At 56.9% G+C, this 27,461-nt stretch overlaps 1 protein-coding gene across 3 annotated transcripts; it reads right to left on the reverse strand.

Annotated features, from left to right (window-relative positions):
• Window positions 1–131: 131 nt before the first annotated feature.
• On the reverse strand, window positions 132–27,461 carry IGF2BP1 (insulin like growth factor 2 mRNA binding protein 1). Of its 3 annotated transcripts, none has more exons than XM_051803619.1 (15): window positions 27,024–27,461; window positions 25,922–25,982; window positions 7,111–7,159; window positions 6,570–6,621; window positions 5,254–5,317; window positions 3,998–4,279; window positions 3,259–3,393; window positions 2,937–3,059; window positions 2,258–2,393; window positions 2,051–2,173; window positions 1,507–1,623; window positions 1,291–1,365; window positions 863–994; window positions 660–773; window positions 132–224 (listed from the first exon to the last, which is right to left on the reverse strand). In XM_051803619.1, the coding sequence occupies exons 1-15, from the start codon at window positions 27,196–27,198 to the stop codon at window positions 132–134; spliced, it is 1,731 nt and encodes a 576-aa protein (XP_051659579.1). In that variant the 5' UTR covers window positions 27,199–27,461. The 3 variants fall into 3 exon arrangements, with proteins under 3 accessions (XP_051659579.1, XP_051659578.1, XP_051659580.1); XM_051803618.1 differs by having other exon boundaries at window positions 1,507–1,644; window positions 27,024–27,198; XM_051803620.1 differs by lacking the exons at window positions 3,259–3,393; window positions 3,998–4,279 and having other exon boundaries at window positions 1,507–1,644; window positions 27,024–27,198.

Below are 27,461 nucleotides of genomic sequence, written 5' to 3' on the forward strand. Positions count from 1 at the left end.
CAATCAATCAATCAATCAATCAGTCCAACTGCCTTTAGCGCTGCCCGATTAGTGAAAAGGTCCTGTCTGTGCTCGGTAACTGATTCCAGCCACTCTCAGCCCCGGCCCCGCTCCTGCCGCTCCCGCCGCTCCTATTTCCTGCGCGCCTGCGTCTGCCCGCTCTGGCCCTTCTGGTGCTGCTGCTTCACCTGCGCCAGGATGTCCCGGATCTTGCGCTGGGCCATCTGGGAACGACAACCGTGGCAGTCACAGGGTCAGCCGGGCTGGAAGGGACCTCCCAGATCACCCAGTCCAACCCCTGATCCAACCCCGCCGTGGTTCCCAGCCCATGGCACTGATGCCACATCCAGTCTGTCCTTAAACACCTCCAGGGATGGAGAATCCACCCTGGGCAGCCCATTCCAATGGCTGAGCACCCTCTCTGCAAAGAAATTCTTCCCAATGTCCAACCTAACCCTCCCCTGGCACAGCTGAAGACCCAGCCCTCTTGTCTTGCTGATGGGAAAAGAGACCAACCCCCCCCGGCTCCCCCCTCCTGTCAGGGAGTTGCAGAGAGTGAGGAGGTCTCCCCTGAGCCTCCTCTTCTCCAGGTTGAGCCCCCCCAGCTCCCTCAGCCTCTCTGGGGCTCTGGGGCCGTGCCCGGGGCTCTGGGGCCGTACCTGGCTGGCGTAGAAGTGCCCGATGATCTTCACGATGACCTGCTCGTTCTCGTCAGGGGTCTGGTCCCGCGGCACCACCACCTCGGCTGCCGTCAGGTTCTGCAGCTCGTTGACCTGCGGGGAAGGGGTAAAAGAAAAGGGATGAGCCCTTCCGTGAGATCCCAGCCATGCCCCCAGGAATCCCGTGCCCCAGCCCAGCTCACGGTCTTGCCGCCTTTGCCGATGACCCTTCCCGCGGCCGAGGCGGGCACGCGGATGTGCGTCTCCAGCTTCACCTCCTCCTTCGGCCCGAAGAAGTTCTCCTCCTTCAGCTTCCCGTAAATCCTGCCCTGTGCCTGGGGAAGGGGTGGAGCACCGAGTCAGGCACCACCCAAAAATGTCCCACCCCTGCCTGTCCCCCCCAGCTCAGCGAGCTCCATCCCCGGGACCCGGGCTGGGATCCCACAGAATCCCAGTTCCTTGGAGCTTCCAGCCAGCTCAGCCCCCGGGAGAGCTGATCCCGGGTTTACCCGGCTGCACACCGGGGGGGCTCGACATCGGGGTCACCACCCTGCTCCTCCCTTCCCAGCTGCCCGGGGCGGCACAGAGGGACCCCCCAGATCCCCCGGGGCGTTGGCAGCACGGGGAGAACCTTGAACTGGGCTTCCGGAGGGCCCGTGATGACGACCATGCGCACTTTGGAGTCCGGCGTCTCCGGAGGGGCGATCTGGGGAGGGACAGACACGGGGTGACATCGCAGCGCCCGCCCCGGCCCCGCCGAGGGGTTTTGGGTGGGTTTCCGGGGAGAAACGCTCCCTCTCTTGGGGAGGTGGTGGCGGAGGGCAGGTCCCCCCCAGGGCAGCCCTACCTTGATGGAGGCACTTGCGAACCGGGAGAGCTGCTTGATGTGCTGGCCCTTCTTGCCGATGATGGCCCCGACCGCCTGGGCGGGGATGAACACGTGCACTGTCTCCTGCTCCGGGGGCTGCAGGGATGGCAGGGAGGGCTCAGTGTCACCACCCGGGGCTCGGTGTCACCACCCAGGGCTCGGTGTCACCACCCGGGGCTCAGGGTCACCACCCAGGGCTCAGTGTCACCCTTTGAGCCCCAGTGACACCCACAGCACTCCCAAGGGTGCAGGGCTGGCTGAGCCACCAGCAGACCCCGTGGGGGCCAAGCGCCTTCTCAAGGGATGAAGGGCCCGGAGCCCGCTCCCACGCCGGAGCTGCGGCAGCAGGGAGTGCTGAAGGCTCGCTGGCCATCCCCCGGCTCTGCTCCATGTGGGAGACAGCCCCGAGCTGCGGCAGCAGGGAGTGCTGAAGGCTCGCTGGCCATCCCCCAGCTCTGCTCCATGCGGGAGCCAGCCCCGAGCTGGAAGCAGGAGCGGCTGGAGCTGCCCAGGGATCACCTACCATGAAGGAGCTGTACGGGGCGGCCCCCGAGACGCTGCTGGGAGGTGGAGGCACCGCGTTGGAGGAGGCAGGGAAGAGGCCGACAGCAGCCAGGTTAAGGCCGGGGATGAGGTGGGACTGTAACTGAGGAGAGAAGAGGGCGTTGCTTTTGTCAGGGCATCAGCCCAGAGGGCTCCTGGCGGCCGGGGGAGGAGGGAGCCCACTCACACTCATGGCAGCCACGTCGTTCTCGTAGGCTTCCCTCACTTTCTTCATGATCTCCTGCTCTGCCTTGCAGCAGTTCTCGATGGAGCCCTTCACCGTGATGGTCCTCTCGGGGTTGTACAGGGTCAGGTCCTGCAAGCTGGTGGGAAGGAGTGTCAGCACCCAGACCCTGCTCCATCAGGACCTCCAGCCCTTCCAAGGGGTCCCACCAAGGTGCTGGGGACAGGGGGAGCCACTGCCACGCTCAGAGCAGGGCCCAGCATCGCCGTTTGCACTGGGAAGGCCACTCTGCCTTCCCCAAAAACGGGATTTAAGAGTAAAACTCCAGTCCTGGGCTGAGCTCTACAGCCCTGAAGGGGTGGGAGGAGACACTGAAGGGATGGAGAGGGGACACTGAAGGGATGGAGAGGGGACACCAGAGGGGACACTGAAGGGATGGAGAGGGGACACCAGAGGGGACACCAGAGGGGACACTGAAGGGATGGAGAGGGGACACCAGAGGGGACACCGGAGGGATGGGGAGGGGAATACAGAAAATATAACACCGAGGTTTTTCCAGAGAGCTCTGGGCACTAAAGCATCTCTGCCCACTCATCCCCCGCCTCCTCCTCGTCCTCCCCATCCTGCCCCAGGCTGTGGAAGTTCTACCCTGGTTCCCCCCCCAAGGGAACAGGAGCCTTACGATGAGATGGTGATTTTGGTCTCCGTGTCCTGCTCCACCTTCTTCAGGTTCCGCCCCTCTTTGCCGATCAGGCGCCCCACGAAGTTGTTGTGGGCCAGGATTTTCAGAGGCACTTCATCAGCCCTTGGGAGAGGAACGGGGGGGAAAACCCAACGTGAAGGACCAGGGCAGCCAGAGGAGGAGGGGTTTGTTTGGTGCAGAGGGATGAGGGAAGCTGGAATCCCACTGCCTGGAGTCCCCCAGGACAAAGCTCCTGCCCCTGTGGGAGCAGCACAGAGCCCAGGGAAGGGCCCCGGGTGGGACACCCGTGGGAAATCCTTACGTCTTGGTGTCCTTCGCCTCCTTCTGCATGATCTCCAGGATCATCTTGCAGGCAGCAGAGCAGCCCTCGGGGGTGGAGTGGATGCTGATGGCTTTCTCTGCGGCCCCCGCGTTTTCTTTCCGGTGCACGTCGATCCTGGGAGGGCGGGGTGGGAGCTGGGAAGCGGCTCCGCGGCTTCCCGAGGCCAGGAGCACCGGCTGCTCCGCTCCCCCTGCGAGCCCGGGGCTCACACCCCGCTCTGGGGTTACATCTGCACCCAGGGAAGGCAGGAGGGGCAAATCCTGGCTCGACATCCCCCGTGGGTGCAGAGCTCAGAGGCTCCAATCCCCCCACTCCAAATAAGGCACCAGCATCTATTTATTTCAAGCCACAGGAGCGATTAAGGGGTGAACAGACACGTGCCTGGGGACGGGGTGGGCTGTCCATCACCCCACATCCCAGATAAGGCCTTCCTTGGGGGACCAGAGCCGTGGCCAACACGAGCTCAGGGGCCAAACCCTCGAGCACAGGGGGAGAGCTCAACAAATCCCATTAAACGAGCCTGGCTGGGCCCCATCCCAGCCCTGGCAGAGGGAGATTCCGAGGGGAGAACAGCCAGAGAGCCTGGCTGGGGCAGGGAGCAGGGAGGTGGCTCCTGGACACACAGCCCTGGGCCCCGAACAACCCATTTCCCCAAAAAAAAACCCAAACCAGCATCTCAATCCCTGTGAGAGCAGCACGGGTGGGAGAGGGGACTCACTTGGACTGCGTCTGCTTGGTGATGTTCCTGATGGTGGCCCCTTCCTTGCCGATGATGGCCCCCACGTACTGGGTGGGCACCAGCAGCCGCAGGGGGATGTCCACGGGCTGCTGCTTCACCGGGGCCCCCGCGGAGACGGGGGAGCCCTGTCGGGGGGCCCCTCGGGCCCCAAAGCCCCCCCGGCGCCCGTTCTCCGGCCCCGGCACCGACTGCTCGTCCGGGATGTAGGAGACCTTGAGCGCGTGGTTCTCCAGCTGGTGCCCGTTCAGCTTCATGATGGCCCTGGCAAGGGAGGAAGGGGTGGGGTGTGGGTCCCTCCTGGGCTGCAGGTCCCTCCCAGGATGAGCTCAACCCCAAACCAAACCTTCCCTGGTGCGGGAACACCGGGAATACCCTCAGTGCTGGGAGGACCTGGCACCCAGAGGGACTTTGGATGAGCCCAAATATCCCGAGGGAAACCCCCCCAGGTGAAGGAGGCAAGAACAGGGCTGTGCCAGGAGCGATTCCCGCGTCCCCTGCACGTTGTGGGTCTTGCCCGGTGCCTCGCATCCCTCTCCCGGCAGGAATTCGGGGGTGCAGGGGCCGAAAGCTGTCGGTAGATGGGGCTGGCAGCAAGAGCAAGGCCGGGGGTTGGTTTGGTCACGGCTCTCCCGCAACTCCGGGAAACCTCCCCGGCTCCACAGCGCGGTCGGGGACTCACAACTCTTGCAAAAAACACCCCAAATTAACCGGAAAAAAAAACCAAAACCCAACAACAACAAAAAAACCCCTAAAACTTGCTGAACTGAGATTTTTCCCTGCAGGGCATGAAGGAACCAGGGAAAGACACTGGATGAAGCCCGTGCATCCCTGGGGGAGGAAAAAGCAGGGAAGGGAGATGCGAGCCTCCCTTTGACAGAGAGAACACGTGTGCTGCCAGGTCTCTGATCTGATGTTTGGTCTCATCACTGCCTTTTCTGGGGACACAACTCCTGAAATCACAGAAGCCCAAGGAAATCTCCGCTTTTGCTCGAGCAAAAAGTTACAGTTTTACACTCTGGACCTCCAAGAGAAGCCCGAAAACTTGGAAATCCATCTGAAGGAAAATAAACCAGAGCACAGGGGGGTCCGCTAAGATGGCAAATCATTTTCAGCCAGAATTTAGGACTCTGGGGGTAACCTGGCTCACAGCACGGGAAGTCCGGTTTTCTGCAAGCAGGGAAGGGGGCAGAGCTGTGGCAGGGAGGGCAGAATTCCCGAGGGATGGGGGCACTCACTGCCTGGTCTGCTCCCGGTTGGCGTAGGTGACGTTGACCACGGCGGTCTCACTGTCCGTGTTCACTGCGGGCGAGAGGGGCAGGGGCTGCAGAGGCAGCACAAAGCCAAGGACCAGAGCCCTCCCAAAAAAGCCCAGAGACCCCTCAGACGAGCCCCTGCTTGGATAAATCCCCTCGGGGGGATTTGCCAACAGTTTTTTCCCTGGGGGGAGAGGAGCATCCCGAGGCTCAGACCCACCCTGGGCACTGCAGACCCTCCTGGTTGTTCAGAGGATGCTGACCCACCCTGGGCACCGCAGACCCTCCTGGCTGTTGTATCCCGAGGCTCAGACCCACCCTGGGCACCGCAGACCCTCCTGGCTGTTGTATCCCGAGGCTCAGACCCACCCTGGGCACCGCAGACCCTCCTGGCTGTTGTATCCCGAGGCTCAGACCCACCCTGGGCACTGCAGACCCTCCTGGTTGTTCAGAGGATGCTGACCCACCCTGGGCACCGCAGACCCTCCTGGCTGTTGTATCCCGAGGCTCAGACCCACCCTGGGCACCGCAGACCCTCCTGGCTGTTGTATCCCGAGGCTCAGACCCACCCTGGGCACCGCAGACCCTCCTGGCTGTTGTATCCCGAGGCTCAGACCCACCCTGGGCACTGCGGACCCTCCTGGTTGTTGTATCCAGAGGCTCAGACCCACCCTGGGCACTGCAGACCCTCCTGGCTGTTGCATCCAGAGGCTCAGACCCACCCTGGGCACTGCAGACCCTCCTGGCTGTTCAGAGGGTGCTGACCCACCCCTGTGCTCTGTGGCAAAGCCACCAAACCAACTCCACCCCAGCCCTCTCTGGAGCCCTGGGGACAATCCCAGGAGCTCCTCCGAGCCCCCCTTTCCGTTTCCAAGCGGGTTGTGGTAACTCTATTCCCATTAAACATCCCGGGGGCGACATTAAACCTCTTCCCTGGAGTGCTCAGCAGCAGAGGCTGAGATAAAATCTGCTGAGAAGAGCCAGAGAGCCCCCAGTGCCTCGGGAGAGCATCCGGCACCTTCCCAGAGCGCCGGGAATGGCGCTGACCCAGCGCCCGGTGCGGGAACAGCCACTTGTGCTGCCCCCAAACCCACCCCACAGACTCATCTTTGGGAAAACAGGGAACACACACACAAAAAAATGCCTCAGCCACCAGGCTGAGACCTCTTGACATCCTCAGCCTGCTGACAAAGGGAAAACCACGTGTCCATCCTCTCCCTCCCCCCCAAAAAAAAAAGAAAAAGATCCGGGGTAAAAAATTAACCCCCCAAACTCAGCTTTTCCTGCTGCAGCCTCACCTTGCTCGCAGTTCTCCACGGTGCCGTACTGGGCCAGCAAACCATCCAGAACCTGCGGGGGGCAGAGGGGGGAAAACAAACCCGCTTTACCCCGGGATTGTCAGGGCTGATCAGGGGGACGCAGCCCATCCCCACGAGGCAGCTGTCTGGTCATTAAGATTTCACAAGCAATTAGATGAGGGAAGCTCCTGCCTGCCCCGGGATGCTGGACCAAGGGGCCTCGGAGCCAGCGGGGGGGGAAAAGAGAGTCAGGGAAAAGTCCCAGCAGGCAGCGGGAAGAAAGGATCCATTTTGTTCCCTGTACAATAGATAAATCATAAAACCCGGGTATTAATGGGGATTTTTGGTGGTGTCGCTTACGTCGCTTCTATCCCTCGGTTTTACTCCTGTAATGGGAGAGAAACAAGCAACGGGCTTCTATAATTAGACCCAATTAATGACAAAGGAAAGGGAACACTGACTTTAATCCCAAGTACAGAAACCTGGAGGGGGGGAATTAGGCCCTAAATCTGATCCGGTCCTGCCCGCTCGCCCCTCTTACCTCCCATCGCAGCTGGGGGGGGATGTTCCGGATTTGGATTTTCCGGCTCCTGGAACGAAGGAGAAGTGATTAAAAAGCGGGTTTAGGGGCCCAAGTGTGTCCATCCTGGTGGATCTGACCGAGCTTTGTGTCTCCCTGCGTTCCCAGGGGTTCTGGTGGCTCCGGGCTGGTCACACCCAGCCCGGCCGGGGATGGGTTTGTGCTGGAGGTTCTCCCAGGAGAAAATTCCCAACTATCCCCCCCCAAACCTTTGGCACTGGGAAGAGCCCCAGTGGCTGGAAAGGCAGAGGCTGTTCCCAGATTGAACAGAAAGATTAGAAAGCAAACAGGGAGCTGTGCCTTCCCTCAGCAGAGGGATGAGCCCTGGGATAACGGGAGCATCCCTCCCACATCCCAAAACCCGGCTGAGGGGCTGGATGGGCTCCGAGGGGAACCAGGGCATGGACAACCCGGCTCCTTCCCCTGGGATGGGCTCGAGTTGCTCCTCCACTCACATTTTCGGCTCTTCCCAACCTCCCTTTTCCCAAAATAGAAACTCTTTTTATAATCCCGGTGCCAGGTTTGCCCCGGGGGTGTCGTTTCCCCCCTGACCCTCCTCGGAGCAGCTGCTGGAGACAGCTGAGAGCAGCCCTGGGATCATCCCGTGGGACCATCCCGTGGGATCATCCCATGGCACCCGCGCCCGCCGTGCCGCTGGACACCCCAAATTCCCCCCAAAATCCCTCCTTTAGGTGCCCACAGGTGCAGCTTTGTGCTGCCAACAGTGCCAGCCCCCCAGGGGTGGCTGCTACCCCTCCCTGGCCTCTTTTCTTTTTTGGGGGAATAGCCAAAACTCCTGGTTTTTCAGATGCCTAAAGGAAAGGAAGATAAATGTCACAGCCATGGCAGGCAGCTCCATGTGGGGTAAACACCCCCAGACCCCAACACAGACCCAGTTTTGAATCCAAAGGGTGAACAAACACGGGAAATAATCCAAAGAAAAGGGATAAAATGAGGTTCTGGGTCATTATTTTCTAATCACACAACTTCAGCTCGCCTGTCCATGAGGAGAAATCATCCAGCATGGAACGGCCCAAAGCCACCCCTGTGATTTAGGATAAGGATTCCTCCTCATCCCCCTCACCCTCTGAGGTGAAAGCAGCTGCCTCCAGCACCCCCTCACACATCAAAACCCCAAAAAAGGCCTGGCCAGTTGGTTTCCAACAAAACCAGAAGTGACATTTCCCCAAGACAACGAAGATTTCCTGAAGGTTCAGACCAGAGGGAGGGAAGGGCTGGATTTGGGGGGGTTCTCCCCTCTAAAATTCAAAACAAAGCTCAAAAAAAAATAAATGAGATTTTCCAGCTCAGCCACAGGGGAGGCTCTGAAACACCAATTTTGTCGTTGCTACAGATGCAAACCAGGTGGATGAGGAAAAAGAAACCAACCCAGCCCTCCAAATCCCAGCATGTCCGGGGCTGGGGGGAGGGAACTGCAGGAAGGAAAGGGGGAATAGGAGGCTCTGAAACCAGATCCCTCCTTTCCAGGCTAATCCCCATCCCAAACCCCACCAGAGAGAGAGAGAGATTAAGAAATTCAGAATGCGAGGAATGTCGGAGCCCAGGGAGGGTCAAAGGGATTGGAAGTGACAGAGGAAGCCCCGGAGGTCTCCCCACCGCCCACCCCTGCCACGGAAACTTCTCCGGATTGCTGGGAGCATCTGCCTGGGCAGCGCACGTGCTCGGCACGGACGTGACCGGAATCCAACGGGCCATGGAGAGAAAAGAGCCATTTACGGCCTCGCCAATCCCCCCCTCCCCGGTTCTGCTGGTGGCAGCTCCCCCCCCCCCCCCCCGAAAAACCAAATTAATTAAGGGAAGCGGCGGAATTCCCTTTCCGAGAGGAATGGGTGTGGGAAGAGCATCACCTGGGTCCGGGGGGGGTGCCTCGCCGGGGCCTCGGCGCTGTCACTAATATGTTAATTAACCAGAATTCCTCCCATCACGGCCACTCCACCGGGATTCTTTGCCTCCTCCGTGGCTGATGGATGTTAAATCCCCGCGGAGGGAGAGCCGGGTCTGTCGTCGGCACGGCGAGGTGAGCGGAGCAGAGGGGGCAGGATCCCCCGGAATCCCGGGATGAGACAACGCTCCCCACCCAGCTCCAGCGGCGCCCATCGTGCCACGGGGAGGACGGGATCGGGGCCACGTCCAGGACCCTTTGGGGAGCTCTGGAGTTGCCCCACAGAGGGTGGGATCCGGAGCTGGGATCCGGCTCCACCGGAGCGGCCGTGGTGGGAATGACAGAGGAAGTCATGAATAAATGAACTCCGCTCTCTGCTCTGCCAGGAGCGGGTCCTGCCGCCTTGGAACGCCGCTCCCCGAGTAAATAACTCCGTGCCACGGCCATTCCCGGGGTTTTTATTCCCGGGGTTTCTATTCACGAGGTGCCAACGGCGGGAGCTCCTCCCTCCCGCTGAACTCCGCTCGCCCGACCTCGGCTGCCAGCCAGGGCTGGGCCCGTGCCCTTCCCACGGGCAGCCCTTCCCACGGGCAGCCCTTCCCACGGGCAGCCCTTCCCACGGGCAGCGGCTCCGGGGCAGCCCCAGCTCGTGGGAGAAGGTGGGAGCTCTGCTGGGTGCTGCTCTGCTGGGTGCCGCTCACCTCACACCAAAGGCAGGAGCCTCCCAGATCCCCGGGATGAGCCAGAACGGACGGATCGACCCGGGTGCACAAACTGCCTGTTTGCCCATTGCCAGTGTGGGCAGTTCCTGCACGTGCCGGCGACTCTTTGAGTAAAAACACCAAAGGGGGAGGAAAGGGGAGGGTGAAGAGCTGGAGGAACATACAGGGAGAGGAACTGTGTGTCCCGGGGATGGATCCCGGGGTCACCGTCCTCCTGCTCCGCACTGACGGTGCTGTTTGGGATAACAGCCCTTCAACAGCCCTTCAACACCCCACTGCCTCCATCCCTCAGCCTGGAAAACCTGCCCGCACACCCAGCGGCCCCGAGTGGATCTCCTGCAGGACCGGGAGGCAAAATGAGACCTTTGGAATCTCCTGGAACTCCATAAACCCTCCCTGGCCCTGGACTGGGCTCTCTGAGGGGGAAAACCCCCCCATCCCGCTGCACCCGGAGAACAGGAGGCTGCAACAGTTCCCATTCATGGAGCCGCACACGGACGAGCCCTCGGGTCAGTCCCTCGTTATCCCCGAGCTCTGGGAGCAGCAGGATGTGCTCCATCCAAGGCTTTCCTCGGGTTTCCCTCCAGCCAGCTCTTCAAAGAGCTCCACACACCCCCGGGTTAAACCTCACTGTGGGGAAAGCCAAGAGAGACAGAGTGAAGTGACTTGGAGCAACAGGGAGAACCCAGGAGAGCAGCCAAGGATCCTGCAGATCCCGGGAACTGCGGAGATTCCCCTCCCTCGAGGATGTGCCTGTTGGTGCCATGTGGATCAAACCCAGGGAGGATGAGGAAGAGCCCCCTTTCCAGAAGGGAGACACCGAGGTGCAACGGGAAGAGACAGCAAAGGAGAGGTTTGTGGGTTCAGGGAATTCCCACTGCTGGTGTCTGACAGCCCTGGAGCAGCTGGAATGTCCCTGAGGCTCCCAGAGCCCTCCCAGCCCTCATCCCTGGAGCTGAGCACCCTCCTCACATCAGGACCAACAAACAGGAACCTCCACGGAAACCCCGATCACCAGGGAGGCAGAACCACCAGGAACACCCCAAATCGGGTCTGGGGGCTCGTTTTGGTTCAGATTTTGATTTTTCAGTCCCTCTGGGAGACATCCAAGCCAGGATTCAGCCCTCGGGATCCCCCTTCCCTCGGCCCTGGGCGCATCCGCAGGGATCGCCCTCCAGAGGGTGGCCGGAGCCTCCCACTTAATTAAGAATCCGCTGGTAATTCCCTGGAGTGGCCTGGCACGGCGGTGGTGGTGGCAGGGACCCAAGAAAGGGGCACCAGCCCGCCAGGAGCAGGAGCCTGGCCGGGATCCAGCGGGAGGCCGGGATCGGCCGCCGGGAGCCGGAGCCGACGGAAAAGCGGCACCGGCACATCCCGAACCCACAGGAGGGTTCCCTTCCCTCTGCTCCAGCCCCACGGGGCATTCCTGGGGTGACACTTCGTGGGGACAGAGCCCACCCTCACCCACCCTCATCCATCCCACATCCCTGGCTCCGGTGAGGAGCTCCAGGGGAATTCCCATCGTCTCTTCCCAACAAAGCTTTGGCCGCACATCCCGGCCGAGGCAGGAGCTGCTCTGCCCAGCCTGGAAATCTGGAGAGAGGAGCTGGATGCCACTGGCAGGGTCAGGATAAAACCTGTGCCTCTCCATCACACCCTGTGGATGTACCTCAGGGAGCAGGCAGGGGATCCCTGAGGGATTGGGGTTGTTTTCCCTGTGGGATTTGACCCGGAGCATCACCAGCACCGGCATCACAGAGGCAGCTGGAAGGATCAGGGTGGAGGAGGATCAGGGTGGAGAAGGATCAGGGGGGAGGAGGATCAGGGTGGAGAAGGATCAGGGGGGAGGAGGATCAGGGTAGAGGAGGACCAGGGTGGAGGAGGATCAGGGTGGAGGGTTTGGGGTGCTCAGCTCACCCCAACTATTGCCTTTGGAGCTTTCAGCCCCAGACAAAATTCCCTGTGATCCACAGGGAATATCCACCCCCCCTGCACTCCCCACACACGGGGCTCCACAAGGCCCATATTTAGGGAGCAACAACAACCCCCAACTGACCCCAGGAGCCCAATCCCCGTGGGTGGCTGTCCCAGCAGGTAGCCCTGCAGGTTGCCTTCCTCTTCCCACACCAGCCCCTGTTTTACTGGGATAACTGGATTTTTCTTCAGCCAGGAGCTGATTTAGGGAATGCCTGACAGGGAAAGAATCCCAGGGGGAGCTGCTGCTCCTCTGCCCCCCGTGGCTCTGCACTGGGGCGTCAGGAACAGCTCCAGAGCCTCACCCCCCCAGCACAGCCCGTGGGATGTTGGCTCTGGCATTTCCCATTTATCCAACCCCTCCTGGACCTTCTCCACCCTCTCCACGTTTCAGAGGTGACCAAAGGCACCGAGGTGCTGAGGGACCAAGCAGAGCCAAGCCCTGGGCTCTCCCCAAACTCATCCCCCAACCCAAAACCAGGGACAGGGGGAGGGGGGGACCTTCCCCCACTGAGCATCAAGGATGGCTCTGCAATCACATGCAAATGGGATGCAAATTGGGGGGCTGGAAACACAGAGCATCCCTGATTCAATTAACAGCATTTCATTTATCTAGTTAGGCTTTGATTCAGGAAAAGCACTTAATCCTGTGCTTAATGCCTTGTTGTTGTTGTTTTGTTGTTGTTTTTTAATGTTTCAAACATTTTTAAATGGGAAAAGGCGGTTGCTAAGACACAAACGTTGCCAGGGGGACTCGGAGGAAACTTGTAGCAGGGAATTACTTGCTTTTCCCTCATAATTTCATAGGCTTTCCATTTGCTGGTGGGAATATTATCCCTGAACTCCCCTCACTGACAAGGAAACAACAGCACAAGGGAGGAGGTGCCTGCTGGGATGTCACCAGATCCCAGGACGGGATCCCCACTCGGACAGGATCTGCTCTGCCACTTCATCCATGACTTGCCACCTTTTCCTTGCCCTCTGAGCCAACACATCCCTTGGCTTCCCCCCCCTGCCATCACTTTTGTGCTGTTAAACCCCCCAACACACAGAATTCCCAACAAGGTCCTTGCTGGAAACACTCACACAACATCAAGGCAGGAAAAACACCCTCCACATTCCAAATCCACCAGACGATGCTCGAGCAAGGATCCGAATTCCCTCCTCAAATTACCTCCTGGTTACCAAAGTTTGAGTCACACCAAAGCAGAGAGAAATACTTAAATATCTGATTTTTTTCCCCCCTGAATCCAGAGCTCCTGGCTCAGCTCCTCACGAGCTCCAGGCTGAACTTCCAGAGCCTTTGTGGTCTGGAAGAAAAACCTCCATGAGGGAATGGGGAGAAGCTGTGGAAGAGTCTTCCCCTGAGCCTGCAAAGGGCTCGAAAGCAGAGCTCTGAGGTTTGGAGCTGTCTTGTCTCGAGCTTTAACACCTCAAGGACGAGCACCAGGAATATTCAGTTTAAACATAAGTTAAAAAATGCAGACCTGGCCTTAAATTTTCTGCAGGTCAGGGGCTGAGCCCTAAATTAAGGGCATTTTAAGAGCACTGGATTTTCTGCCTTCTCCTGGCCATGCTCCCCATCACCAGTCCGACCACCTCAGCCCCACATCCCTCTGGTACCCCTGTTTTCACCCCTGAAGCTGCTGATTGAGGTAATTTGGGCTAAAAACCGGGCTGTGACATGGGGGGCAGGTCCCAGGGAGCAAGAAAAAAATGAAAAAAAAAAAAAAACACCAAAAAGCCCCCAAATATGCCACAGTTGAGAAGGATCCGGGAGGGATGGAACGGGAAAAAAGAGAGGATCATCCCTTTTTTCTTGTCCTGAAAATGGAGCCAGCTCAGGAAACACCAGTTAAACCACGACTTTTCCTTATCTCCCATAAAGGAAGAGCAAAGGTCTCCCAGAAAATCATCTTCCTGCCTCCAAAACACCTTTTGGCACCAGAGCTCAACGTCACCAGCGCCACGAGCTCCTGGAAAAGCATCCTGGGTTACTCTGAGCTGCCAAACTCCTTCCTTCCATCCCCAGAGACCTGCTGGAAACACCCCGTGCTCCCATCCCTGGGATTGTCCAAGGACAAACAGGAGCCTTGGAGCAGCCCGGGCTGGTGGAAGGTGTGAGGTGGGACGAGATGAGCTTTGAGGTCCCTCCCGATCCAAACCATCCCGGGAATTCCACGGTATCCCAAAGCTTCCCAAAGAAACAGCTCCACGGCCACGGCACCGGTGGGGGGGGGTCACTGGGGGGGTCTGGAGGGTCCCAGTGCCCCTGTGACAGCAAAGGCAGAGCTGCAGGGTGGCTGATGGGAGAGAGGGAGAGAGGGTTGGGCGTGGAAGGAAGGGAAGAGGAGGCTGAGAAAAGAATATGCAAATGTGTGTAATGATGAGATTAAAGCAGCAGCAGCAGCAGAAAGGAGAGCGGGGAAAGGGGCTCATGTCTGGGGAGAAAGGAGCCAGGAGGCCCCTCCTGAGGGCAACAAGCCAACAAAGACTCGGGATTCTTGCAGTTGGAGGGACACAGGGGCGAAGTGGCCACGGGATTTTGGAGAAGCCCCATCCCTGGGGGGCTCAGACAGAGCAGCTCCCCCGGGCTGGGGCGTCCCTGGCAAAGCAGCAGGACCTGATTGATCCTTCCCATCCATCAGCTCGGCAACCAGAACCTGATCAGGGGCTAATCAATCTGGCTAATTGGTTTCTCCCCATTAGCTCGTTCTCAGAACTGCTCTGCACACTGAGCAGCACCTCTGAGCATCATTTCTGAGCAGCACCTCTGAGAACTCAGGAGGGTTTGTGCAGGACTCACAAGAAGGACTTGCCCGTGAACATCCCCTGGAAAGCCCTGGGGAACTCAGTGCTGCTTTCAGAGGAGCTGCTGCACCCCAGGGGCAGAGGGAAGGGTCAGGCTGATGCTCAAAGCCAGGAAAATGTTCTGCCTCACATTCCCTCCTTCCTTTAAACTGCTGTGCCCTTTCCATTCCTGGTTTTCCCCACTGATCCCGAGGAGATGGAGCCAGCACGGAGCACACACAACATCCACCCAAAGTGCCAACCCGAGAGAAGCCAACACCTCGGTGCTTCAAACGATTCTCCCAGAAACCTCACAGAAACCTCACAGAAATCTCACAGAAATCTCCCAGAAATCTCCCAGAAACCTCACAGGAATCTCACAGAAACCTCACAGAAACCTCACAGAAACCTCACAGAAATCTCACAGAAACCTCCCAGAAACCTCCCAGAAACCTCCCAGAAACCTCCCAGAAACCTCCCAAACAACCTTTCTCCTCCCCTTGCCTAGAGGACGACTCCAGCCACCCCCCAGACCCCTGCTCCTTCCTCAGGGTGAGGGGGACGAGGTGCCACCCCTGAACCCCGAACCCCCTTCTCTCTGCCATGGGGGCACCTCCACCCTCCCCCAGTGCCCAGGGCACGTTTCTAACTGGTTTCCAGCAGCTCTGGTGGCTTTGAGACAAGTCCAGGCTTTGCCAGTGGAGCTTCAGGCAGCTCCCAGAGAGCTGGTGGAGCCCCAGCCCCCGTCAGCACACGCCTTTGGGTGGGTCCTACAGCGCCCTGATTTCCCAATAATTAACCACCACTATCAGGGTGACTGGCAGGTGTCACTCAGAGATATTTCATGTGATTCTGCAGGCAGAAAGCGGGCAGAGGCTCCTCTTTATTCTGTATTTCCAGCCCCCTGGGCAGTGGGGTCCCTCACAAACCCCGTGGGTTTGGAGCACTCGGAGCAGGGAAATTCAGGGGGAATCGTTAAATCCAAGGGAAGCTGCCAGGATAAAGTCCCCAGACAGCTTCCCACGCACAAGGTGCCAGCACAAGGAACAGGAAACAAAACTGGTTGTGGCTTTGGAGGGTTCTCCTGAGGGAGGTCTGTGCTGGGAGGAGGAGGAGGAGGAGGGGGATGCACAAGGACCAGCGGCACCAAGTCTGTTTTGAGCCAGATCAGGTTGAACCAGTGCAGTGATTACAGGCAGACAAACCCTCCCGCATCAAAAGCAGACTCATAAAGGGAGAACCCAGAAGTTACAACACTGATTATGCTCCTTCTGAACTTAATTCCAGGGTGGAGACCCTTTTCCCAAAGCTCAAGTTAGAACCCGTGGTGCCGCTGCCAGTCCTCCCCGTGGGGCTGGGGAGGTGGCAGGGTGGGGATCAGACCCCCCAGCAGCTCAGGCTGGGAGCAGGATGCTTGTCCCCATCGCTTCAGGCACCAATCCCAGCCCAGATCCCAGCCAGGATCCCAAATCCCTTTCCACCCCTGGAGTGGGCACAGACTGGCAGCGGGTTTGGTGTCACAGGCGACACCAGCACAGATTTTAAACAGCAAAACCAAGTTCTTCTTCCACCAAATCTGGTGGAAGCCAAACTTGTTCTCTCCTTCATTTCCCCTCCAGGAGGAGACGAGGGCAAAGCAAAACTCTTCCAAAACTCTTCCAACTGAGCGTTTTCACGGAAAAACGAGAAATTCAAGTTTCTCCCGCTGAGCCCACAAAAATCACCCCTGGGGGGCAGGAGGGAAGATGCCAATGAACCCCCCTTGGACAGCCTGGCCAAGGACACCCACAGCTCCTCCTTCAGCTTCTGCTCAGCTTTGGGAGGGGGTCAAACCCCCTTCACCCCACAGCAGCTGGGCCAGCAGCAAAGGAGGTGCAAAGTCTCCCAAAAGCCCCTTTGTTAGTTTGGGGTCGGGCTTTTCAGCAAAGGGGGCAGGAATGAGAGAAGAAAAAGGCTGAGGCTCGGGTGGGACAGGGAAGGAGCTGCAAAACAGCCAAAATGGGGCTTTTCTACTCCACTGCCAGCGACCAGTGGGGATGAAGCAAAGGCATTTAAAGCCACCACTGCTCTGACCTGGGGAACAGGAAAACCAACCCCAACACACCCCAAATAAACTCAGCTCGGCATTAGGGAAATCCAGCCCAAAGCTGCCCGAATATCCCGATTTTTTTCCATCCTCAGGGAATTCCCCTCAGCCGTGCCCTCCCTCCCTCCCCTGTGCCTTCCCTGGACCCTCCCAGTGCCAAGTTTTCCTGGCACAGACGGAGGGCAGAGAAAGGAGCTCCCGAAGGAGCTCCCGAAGCATCGGAGGAAACCAAACACGAAACTTCCACCAGGCAAACACTCCTGGTTGGGGGTGCACAGGAGTGACACAGGAGTGACACAGGGGAAGCCCTTCAGCCCAGGCAGAGCTTTTAAAGGGTCACGAACACCCTCCCTCCCTCCACAAGTGTCACCCATCAAAGTCGGAGCCCCGAGCGGGAGAGGAGAGGAGGCTGCAGGATGCCAGGGGGACGTGGTGCATTATTGGCTCAGCTGTAACTGAGCACCAAACAAGGACCATATAAAGTTCACATAAAGTTGTATATTTAGGCTGCAGTTCAGCACATGCCTCACTGCAGCAGCCAGGCAGCCCCGCTCGCCCCAGACGGACGGTCCCAGTGCCGCCAGCACATCCTTGGGAATCCTTGGGAATCCTTGGGAATCCCAGCCCGAAAGCACAACATTTATGGGAGATTCTTGGCTCCTCCTGAAATTACACCCCGAACAACCCTGTAAGAACCTGCAGCAGCCACGGGCTCTTCCCCCTCGGAGGGATCAGGGCTCCCTCGCAGTGATTTAGTGCTGCTTTGATCCGGCTGGGAGACGATTTTATCTGCCCAAAAGGAGATCCCAAAACACACCTGAATGTCTTCAGAGTAAACATACACACTCATATATATCTATATATACATATCTATCTATCTATCTATCTATATATATACACACAAATGACCACCCACTCAGGTGATCAAGTCTGCCTGGCTGTGATCAGTGATGACCACGGAATAATTGGGATGAGACTGACAGTCCTGGAACCACAAAGTTCATCCCAGCCCGTTCCCGTTCCCCAGCCCCTCGCAGGTAAGTGCTGCCCCAGCCTGTGATACCTCAACACAGGTGTTGTTTAACTGCAGGGAGTTCCCTGCACCAACACAGCCAGAAGCTCTGAGCCCACACCTTCGGATCGTGCGGGAGTTGAAGCAAAGCCAGAGCTCTGCAGGTGATGAACTCCAGAGAAAACGTGGAGCCTGAAGGGAGAACGGAGCATTTCGGGCATCACTGAGTGCCCCCCTCACCGACCTGCCCCTCATTCTGCCCCTCACCCACAGCTCCCAACCCTGAGCACTCCAGAAATCCCCAAACAGTCGGACAAACCCGTCACAAGCTCCAAACACGACTCCCGGTGCAGCAAAGGGGAAAAGTGGGGGACGAGTGACTGCCCTGGACCCCCCGGGCTGTGCCCCCCTGGCATCCCCCCTCCCTGGGGCAGCAGGACCAGTTGAAACCCCCCTGTGTGAGCTGCCAGATCCAAATCTCCAGGACCCAGCAGGAATCCCGACAGTTGGAGTTTTCCAGGAGCGCTCAGCGCGTCGGGAAACGGAGCCTTGGCTTGGACACCTCGATCCCAGTCGGGAAGAACCGGCTCCAACTGGGGGTGAAAATCTGGCCCTGGGAGCCTCTTTGGTTGGTTTTTTCCGTGCTGCTCCCTTTGATTTGGCTCTGGCTCACAGTTCCCCCGGCTCCTCCGCGCTCCGATCCGGGAAGCTGCTCCCCCAGGATCTCCCTCAGCCTTGGAAAAAATAAAGGGAACCGCGGCGGGACCTTCGTGGTCGGAGTCAAAACTTCCCCCTTTCTGTGCCAGCCCGTCTCCCTGGAATCCCAAGTGCTGTTTACACACGGCCGTGCCCCCGGACCGTGCGGGATGGATCCCACCGTGCCCGTGGAGCTGTGCCAGCTCCGGCGCCGCTCCCGCCCGATGGCAGGTGGAGCGTGTCCGGAGCATCCCAAACCCCACCTGGCGCCGCAGCCCGAAAAACAGCGCATGGAGCGAGTTCTGCCGGGACACCCACGGGCTGGGGGGTGTTTTCCCAAACTCCCAACGGACCAGACCATTCCAGTAGCCGGGAAAGTGTGAAATTTCAGCCCTGCCCGTGTCAGGGCTCAGAGTGTCGGTTACAATAAAATAAATGACCCATTTCCTGACGGATCGAGGGCTCCTCCGAGACCCACCGAGTTTTCCTCTTTGTTTAGTTTCTCCTATTTTTTTTCCCTCCCCAGGAGGAAGGCTGGGCTCTCCTGCTCACTCCTATTCACTCCCATGCTCTCCTGCTCTCTCCTGCTCGCTCCTGTGCCCTCCTGCTCGCTCCTCTGCCCCCCTGCTCGCTCCTCTGCCCCCCTGCTCGCTCCTCTGCCCCCCTGCTCGCTCCTCTGCCCCCCTGCTCGCTCCTCTGCCCCCCTGCTCGCTCCTCTGCCCCCCTGCTCGCTCCTCTGCCCCCCTGCTCGCTCCTCTGCCCCCCTGCTCGCTCCTCTGCCCCCCTGCTCGCTCCTCTGCCCCCCTGCTCGCTCCTCTGCCCTCCTGCTCGCTCCTCTGCCCCCCTGCTCGCTCCTCTGCCCTCCTGCTCGCTCCTCTGCCCCCCTGCTCGCTCCTCTGCCCCCCTGCTCGCTCCTCTGCCCTCCTGCTCTCTCACACCAGGAGCTGAGAATGCAGGAGGGATGCTCCCACTCCGCTGTTGCTCCCATCCCATCCCCATGGACGTTCCCTGCTCCCTCCCCACTGAGCTCCCAGCTCCTGACCCCTCATCTCCCAGCCCCGCAGGTTTTATGGGTTTCCTTAGGGAAGGTCCCAAGCAGGGGCTGTAAAGGCAGCTGGAGCCAGACTGGACTCAGCCCAGGGATGAGGAAGGGTTTCCCAAAACCACTTCCCAACGCACACAGACCACCCGGGTACCCCAAAGCTGCCCCTTGGAACAGGAACCAGCACCCAAAACACAGCTTGGCTCACTCCAGAGGCTGCCAAAACAAAGCCAAACCCCAAAGGAAGGGGACATGAGGCAGGCACTGCTTCCTGTGGGATGGGAGATGGGACAGGCACTGCTCCCTATGGGATGGGGATATGGGACAGGCACTGCTCCCTGTGGGATGGGGATATGAGGCAGGCACTGCTCCCTGTGGGAAGGGCTGGCAGGATCCAGCAATGGGCTGCAGGACCCCAACCCTCCCAAGACCCTTCCCAGAAAGCCCCATCCACTGCCCAGAGGAGAAAACCAAGTGGGTTCCAGTGAAACCTCCATTTTCCTGATAAACCTCCAGACAAACCCACGGGGATTTTCCAGCCCCTCCTGGAGCAGCTCCAGCACTGGATGTGAACAGTGTGGGACCGGTTCCCACCCCACTCCAGTGGGTCATTCCATCAAAAGCAGGGAACACACACCGGGTTTAAGGAAACCAGCTTAAAACAACATCTCCAATTCCCTTTCCCAGAACTTCCCAGGGAAGAGGGAAGAGAAACCTCCTGCTCTGCCCCCGACACCTGCCCTGGGCTGGGAAGGACCTCCCGAGGTCACCCCGGCCAACCCCAGAGCTCCCCCAGCCCCTTCCCACCCCAGGGACACAGATCTGGGAGAACATCTCCTGCTCCACCGGGAAACACGCAGGGAAGAGGAGACGGACGGACACGCGGACGGAGCCACAGACGGAGCCACGGACGGAGCCACGGACGGAGCCACGGACGGAGCCACGGACATCCCCCAGAGCTGCCACAGAGACAAGGAAAACCTCCCAGCCAAGCCCCCTGCAGCCCCCCAGCTCCAAAACCTCCGGGATAAACTGGGGGCAAACCCCAGCAAAGGTTTCTGAGCTGAGTTCCCTGAAGGATCCACCTGGGAACGAGCCGAGGGGCTGGGAGGGCGCTGGGATAACGTTCCCAGGGGACTGGGCTTCTCCCGTCCTTAAATACAGCTTTTCCTCTGGAAAGAAACCCTCCTGGAGAGCAGATTGCTCCCCAGATCCTCCCTGTGCCTGTCCCTGGAGCACCCAAAGCCGCCCCGGGGGGCAGCAGGACGGGACAGAACCCCCCTCCCCTCTCTGGGGCTTCTCCTCCCATCCCACCCGTTTTCCCAGATTTTTTGAACTTGGCTGGGAATTGTGTTCCCCCTCCTGCAGCTCCTCAGTGCTGAGCCCTCCCAGGTCCTTTCCACGTCTCCAGGTGGGCAGGATGAGAATTCCCAGGTGCACAAGGACTCAGGGAAGGGAGAAGGGGCAGACCTTGGGAACTCCTTCTCCTCCCAGTCCCTTCCCAACACCCCCAGTTTTTTGGGATCTGTCTCCCACTGGGAACCCACAAACCCCCCCACGCCAGCACTGCCCAGGAGTGGGTGGTTTAGGAGCACACTCCTCATCTGAGTTTCTAAATCCCAGAGGATTTGCACCCAAAAGCTCCCCTTGGGTGCAAAAAAAAAAAAATCAACCAAAAAAAACCCCAAACCAGAAAAGTCTCCGTAAACATCTTTAAAAGGCTTTTTTTTCCCCAACAGAACCCTGCAATCTCCAGGTTCCAGCTCCTGATTCTTTGTTTTCTCCGACTCCCCTGCTCAGTTTTTGGGAAGGGTTTCCCCCCACCTTGGGCTTTAAGGTAAAACCTGCCAAATTCTGCCATTTCTCCCCATAAAAACCCTTCTATGAAACCAGTTAAAAGAAACAGAAATAAACCCCCATTTTCTGCTGCATCAGAGGCACCTTCTGTCCCCAAATCCAGCAATCCCAGGGGGCAGCAGAAAGGTGGGAACTGGTGATCCCAGCAGGGAAAAAGAGCTGGAAAAGGAGCTGCAAACCCCTCGTCCAACCTTGGCCTGAACTCTCCCCCCAAAAAAAAAAATAAAAACCCTCCCAAAAACTCTGGAAAACATTAACAGAGTTGGGGGGTTTGAGCTGGAGGGGGCAGAAATCTCCTTTTTATTTTATTTTTATTTTTTTTTTATTTAAATTCTGGCAGGTCTCAATTTTCAAAGGGAGAACTTTAACCCCAACTCCCCCCAGGTCTCTGTTTGCTTTTTTTTTAACCTAAAAAGGCAAATATCGGAACAAATTCAACTGGGGAAGCGGGTCCAGTCCTTGCAGCTGCCACTGAGGTTCGATAAATTAAATTATTTATCCTTTTCTGCCTTTAAAAATCAAATTCCTCCTCCTGTGGCTTCAAAACTACAAAGTTTTTGGCGAAATTTGGCTCTTTTTCTACCTATTTGCCATCTTTCCCACATGGAAAAAAAGGGGAAATAAAGGCATTTTTCTCACTTCAGGCTGTACAGGGATAAATTTATTCTTTCTCCCAGAGATCCTAAAATCGATTTAATTATCTCAGGTTTAAACTCTGTGGATGAAATTTGCTGACAAATTACCAATGACTAATTGAATGACTTTTTTTTCTTCCCCCCCCCCCTCTACTTTTTTAACAGGAAATCATCAAAACCTACGGAATTCCAAAGGATTCCAGTTCTCAGAGGGGTAAAACCAGGAGCAGCTCGGAAGTGGGGGCTCAGGGAAATAAAGCAACGAAAAATTCTCAGTTTATGACCCTTTTTGCTCATCAGAATTCTGAGTTTATGACCCTTTTTGCTCACCAAAAATTTCAATTTCCAAGCCCTGCCCTAAAAACAGGGGTGTTGTTATTTTTTTAAACCTTATTATAATTCACAAACCAACTTTGTTTTAAGGGGAAAACAGGGATTTTTTTAGACCTGATTAAAAGCAAATTTTATCCCAACACCCAAAACTTTTTCTCTCCTGTGGAAAAGAACTCTCCCACTTCTTTTTTAAAGTTCCTTTTCCCAGCTAATCCAAGCACCACGAGGGAAAAAGGCACATTTTTGGGTTAATAGTGACAAATAAAGAAATCACCCTCCCCCTCCCCCAAAATCTGAACGTATTTCGTTAAGAACAATTAATTGCAGGGTTCTGCCCGGGCAAAAAGGAGGTTTTTCCGCTGGGAAAACACTGATTTGAAGCAAAAACCGGGGGGGGGGAAAAAAGCCACTTTTAAATTCCTCCATCACTTTTCTGCACCACACCAACTCCTCAACGTCACCAACAGCGTTAAACGACATTAATGACAATTAAAACAATTAATATTAACCCCCGAGCTGCTGGGGGAGGATCCCTGCTCAAACCCCCCCTGCAATTCCCACTCTCTGGGTCTTTCTCAGCCCAAATTCTTTCTTTTTTGTTGGGTTTTTTTTTTTTTCCCCTCCCCAAATCCCCGGGTTTCATTCTGGTTTCATTCTCCCTGCTCGACTCACTTCCACATTCCTCATATTTGGAATGTCTGCTTGATGGATTCACTCCTTTCCCCCCCCTCCTTCCTCCCCCTTCCCCTCCTTCATTCATTCCTTTGACCCCCTTGAATTCCCAGTTCCAACCCCCTCCCCCAAAACCAAAACTTAAAAAAAAAAAAAAAACAAAAAAACCCCCCACAAATCATCTTTTTCCCTTCAAAAATCTTTTTTTTTTTATTTATTTTGTTGTTTTGGGGTTTTTTTGGTTTTTTTGATTTCTTGGGGTTTTTTTAACCTTTCAAAGGACAAAACAAAACGATTTCGAAGCTTTTTGGTTTCCAACTCAAAAAAAAAAGTTCCTCCCAGTTTTTCTGACAACAAACCCGGAGCACAAACAGCTCCCCAGCAGCAACAGCGTGTCCCAAACGGATACAAACTAACCCTAAAACCCGGGTTTGTTCCTCAAGTCACACATTTCTCAGCATTTATCAATATCTTTTTTTACTTCTACAGTATTTTGCTAAAACGGTCCCCCCTTGTCATGAACATAATCTGTAGCTTTGAGTGTGATTTGAAGAATTACTGTAATTAAACGCCACTAAATCAATTTATTCTTTTTGCAGCCACACGTTTTTTTTTTTTTTTTGTGCCATTTTAACCCGTTCAGTATTTTTTTTAATTATTTTTTCTACGCTGGGTTTAGGGACAGGAGAGATTTTTTTAAAGAGGGCAAAGGAAAGATTTCCTTAGAAAACTTAATTCCTAAACACACTGATTAATTAAACCCACCCAAATTAGGTTTTCTCCACATCCCCCTTTACACCTTCAACCAGAAAGAAAAAAACAAACAAACAAACAAAAAACCCAACTTTTTTTTGTTGTTTGCTTTTTTTTAAATAGAAATTAACTGGGAAGTGCAACATTTGCTCCTGACTTGTTTTCCCACATTTTTAAAGGGGGGAAAAAAAAAATTAATGTCAGGTTTGAGGAGGGGAGGGAGGGGGAGGTTGTTTGCTTTAGATCCCACCAACCCCATCTGATTCTGTCCTCCCTTAATTAACCATTTCCTGTTCTCTGTGCCTTTAAACTGGAAAATCCAGTCTGGAAAACGAGCAGAAATGGGGAGGGGGGGAGGAAAAAACCAAAAAGAAGGATTTAAAAAACAAAAACAAAAAAGGCGTTTTTAAGGCAACGTCTCAACCCTTTATCGGGAGGGGGCGAAAATCCCCCGAATTACCCCCAAAAAACTCCTCGGGAGCCACCAACCTGCCGAGTTCACCCAGAGCTGCCAAAAAGTCGCGTTTTGGCCGCTGGGAAACACAAATCCCCTCCCGAGGGTGGGACCGGAGGGACGCGGGGACCCCCCTGAGCCCCCCCCCTGAGCCCCCCCGGACCCCCCAAAAACCCCCCCGGGGCGAAGGGAGGCGAAAGCGGCTCCTGCGGCTTTAAGGGCAGCCCCCGACGGGGGGGGGGGGGGTCATTTTAACCCCCAGACCCCCCAAAAAAGGGGGTTTTCGGGCTGAATTCAAGGACGGCGTTTCTGAGGAAGCTCCAGGAGGGAAAAATAAAAAAAAAAGAATCCAAGATTGCACCGAAACCTCGCAAAGTTTCCCCGCCCCGGGACGTCTTTGAACCGGAGGCACCCGAGGAAATATTCCCGTTTTCGGCGAATTTCTCCCCACGTGCTCTCGGGAGGACAAAAATCCGCTCCCCCCCACCCACCACCTCCCGCTTTTCCGGCGGCACCGAGGGATAAAAGCAAAATATGGGGTTTTCCTTGGGTTTTTGTGTCGCTCTTCAGGGCGGACTCGCCTCCCAACACACCCCCCATTCATTGGGAGCGACGAGGAATCGATTCCCGGCCACGAGGCGCCCCCAAAAAACAAATAATAACCCTCAAACCCATCAAACATCGGCCCGGGGATGGTCCCACGGATTTGGGGTCGCCCTTGGGATCAGCCCCTCGCAGGGGCGGGGGTGCCAAGTTTGGAAGAGAGGCCGAGGGGGCCGAGCCCAGAACGGGCTGTGGGGATGGGGAGGGGGCGGCTCGGGCCGGGGGGGCTCGGGGGAAGGGCAGGAATTTGGGGAAGGGGGGGTGGGCTGCGCCTCCTCCCCGCGCCCCAAACCGGAGCTGCCGCCCCGTCACGTGGCGCGGGTTTGGGCTGATCCAGCGTGGACGGGTCGGGATGGGATGAGGAGCCCTCGGCTCCGGGGGGCTGGGAACGGGGATGGGGGGAATTCCTGGGATAAACCCCCATCCCGACCCCCGGGGGCCGCCGGAGGCTCAGCCCGGGCCGGGGAGGGCCCCGAGTCCCGCCCGGCAACAACAAAGGGCCAAAGAGCCGGGCCGGGCTGGGCTGGGCCGGGAGAGGCCGCCCCGCAGGTAGACGGGGAGCCCCAAAAGGGGCAGTTCTCACCCCAAAACCCAAGTGGCGGGAGCCAGGCCAGCTCCCCGCGCCGCCAAGGCTTTAAATCCCTGCCCAGCACGGCGCGGCGAGCCCAGCCCCATGTTGTTTTCATTCTTCTCTTTTAAGTCCTCCCCAACCAACCTCAGCAAAATTCACTTTTTTTTTTAAATTAAAAAAAAAAAAATCTCTTTTTTTTTTTTTTTTTTTTAAATTTCACAGTTCTCTTCTTCAAAAAAACCAAAAAAGGTTTCACCCCTTTCACAGCACAGGAGCCAAGAGAGGCTGGGAAATTCTTCCAGTGCCACAAGTTTGAAAATCCCAACCCAAACCGCCCCAGCCATCCATCCATCACCTTGGGCGAGCGAGGGGAAGGGGGGGGATAATCGTTTAACCTTTTTTTTTTTTTAAATAAAAAAAACTTAACAGAGGAAGTTTTCTTCTAAATTAATTAATTAATTAAACATCGAGCCCTAAAACTGCCTCTCGCCTCGCTGGGGACGTCTCTGAACCCAAACCACCACCAGCAGCTCTTCATTTTACATGCACATGTTTAGGTATAATTTTTTTTTTTTTGCCTCCATTATATCGTGTGAATTATTTTTTTTTTCGCCCTCCCCGACAGAAATCCCAAAACGATAATAAAAACAAATTAAAACGCTGCATTACCTTTGCTTTTTAGGGACTGAGTGCTCGATCTCTAGCTGTTTTCCATGAAGCTCCACTTTTCCTAAAAACAAAATGTGTCTGTTTTTGAAAATCTGGGTGGAGTGGGCAGAAAGCTTTGGATAACACGCAGTCACGTGAAAGCTCCCAATTTAATCCAAATTACGACCAACTACGCACAAACACGTTTCCCGATTCCTTTACAAGTGTGTTTTATTAAATGTAAGCCTGGCTTCAAGTGGGAAGCGGTGGGAGGGAGTGGTGAGCCTGGACAATGTTCCTTAGGAATATTTAATTCCTTAGATCGCCCTGCTCGGAGCGAAAGAAAACGAGGAATAACATCCTGAGCCCAATTTTTCTCTTTCGTTTAAATCCCCCTTCTTTAAACCCGACGAGAAAGTCCTCGGAGCAGATTTCCTTCCCCACGCCGCCCCCCCCCCCCCATTAAAAGGCTCAAAAATCGTAACTCCATGGCAGGAATGGATTTCTCCTGGAAAATGGAGTGGGTTTCCTCGCTGCCGGGTTATTCTAACGATTTTTAATCTTTTTTTCGGAGGGGGGGGAAGGAGATGGGAAGAGCCCGGCGGGAGGAGCCTGGGCGGGGGGGGGCGAAGGAGGGGAGGGGGGGGGTGTGGAAATATCCGAAATTCAAATATTTTTAAAAATCCTCCGCTTCCCGGGGAGCTTTCTCTCTCCCTGCTCGCAGCATGGCGACCTTCGCGCTCCTCCGCACATCACATGCCCCAGGAAACCCAGTTCGGAATCAAAATGGCCAAAGTCCCGACCCCCCCTCCCGAGCCGCGACGGGACCCCCGCGACCCGCGGGGAGGGCGAGGGGACCCGCGGGGGGGGCCGCGCGTGGGGTCGGGGGCCGCTCTTTCTCTTCCTCCCCCCCCCCCCTTTTCCCCACGCTGCTCGCCGGTTTGGGTTTGGGGGGTTATTTCCTCTTTTTTTGGAGGGGGCCAAAAGCGGGGCCCGACGGGACCGGGGAGCGCCCGATTTTTGGGGGGAGCCACGGCGGGGAGGGGGGGGGAGAGGCGAGCTCTGCGGGGAGGGGGAGAGGAGGAAGAGGGCGGGGGGAGGAAGGCGAGATAAGGCGGCTCACCCGAAAAAGTTTCGATGGCTTTCATGGCCCACTGCTCGTCGGGGCAGTCCACAAAGGCATAGCCCGACTTGACGAGGAACTGCCCGCTGAAGGAGATCTTGTGGTCGTTGAAGACTTTCTCCAAGTCGGCCGGAGTCACGTTCTCGTTGAGGTTGCCGATGTAGAGCTTGTTCATGGTGGCGGCGAGGGGGTGGCGGCCGGGCCGGGGGTGGGGGGCGGCGGTGCCGGGGCTCGGGGCCGGGGGGGCTCCGCCGTGTCGCCCGCGCCGTCGGGCTCCGGCCGCGCTCTGCCGCCCCGGGCCGGGCCGGGGGCTGGGCTGGGCGGCTCCGCTTCACCCCCCGCCACCACCACCAGCACCAGCACCAGCAGCACCTCCGCGCTCCCTCGGCTTCGCCTTTCTCTCTCTCTCTCTCCTTTTTTTTTTTTCTTCCCCTCCTT

Source organism: Manacus candei, unplaced genomic scaffold (assembly GCF_025592945.1).
Source record: "Manacus candei isolate 608988 ecotype Guabito, Panama unplaced genomic scaffold, ASM2559294v1 h1tg000058l, whole genome shotgun sequence".
In the NCBI taxonomy this organism is placed as follows: domain Eukaryota; kingdom Metazoa; phylum Chordata; class Aves; order Passeriformes; family Pipridae; genus Manacus; species Manacus candei.

Excerpts from the sequence above, each read along its gene's own strand:
- IGF2BP1 (XM_051803618.1), bottom strand. The coding sequence starts at position 27,198 with ATGAACAAGCTCTACATCGGCAACCTCAACGAGAACGTGACTCCGGCC. Across the intron at positions 7,160-25,921 it reads TCAGTCCCTAAAAAGCAAAG|GAGCCGGAAAATCCAAATCC; the intron begins GTAATGCAGCGT and ends CCTTCGTTCCAG. Across the intron at positions 4,280-5,253 it reads AACCGGGAGCAGACCAGGCA|GGCCATCATGAAGCTGAACG; the intron begins GTGAGTGCCCCC and ends CTCCCTTGCCAG.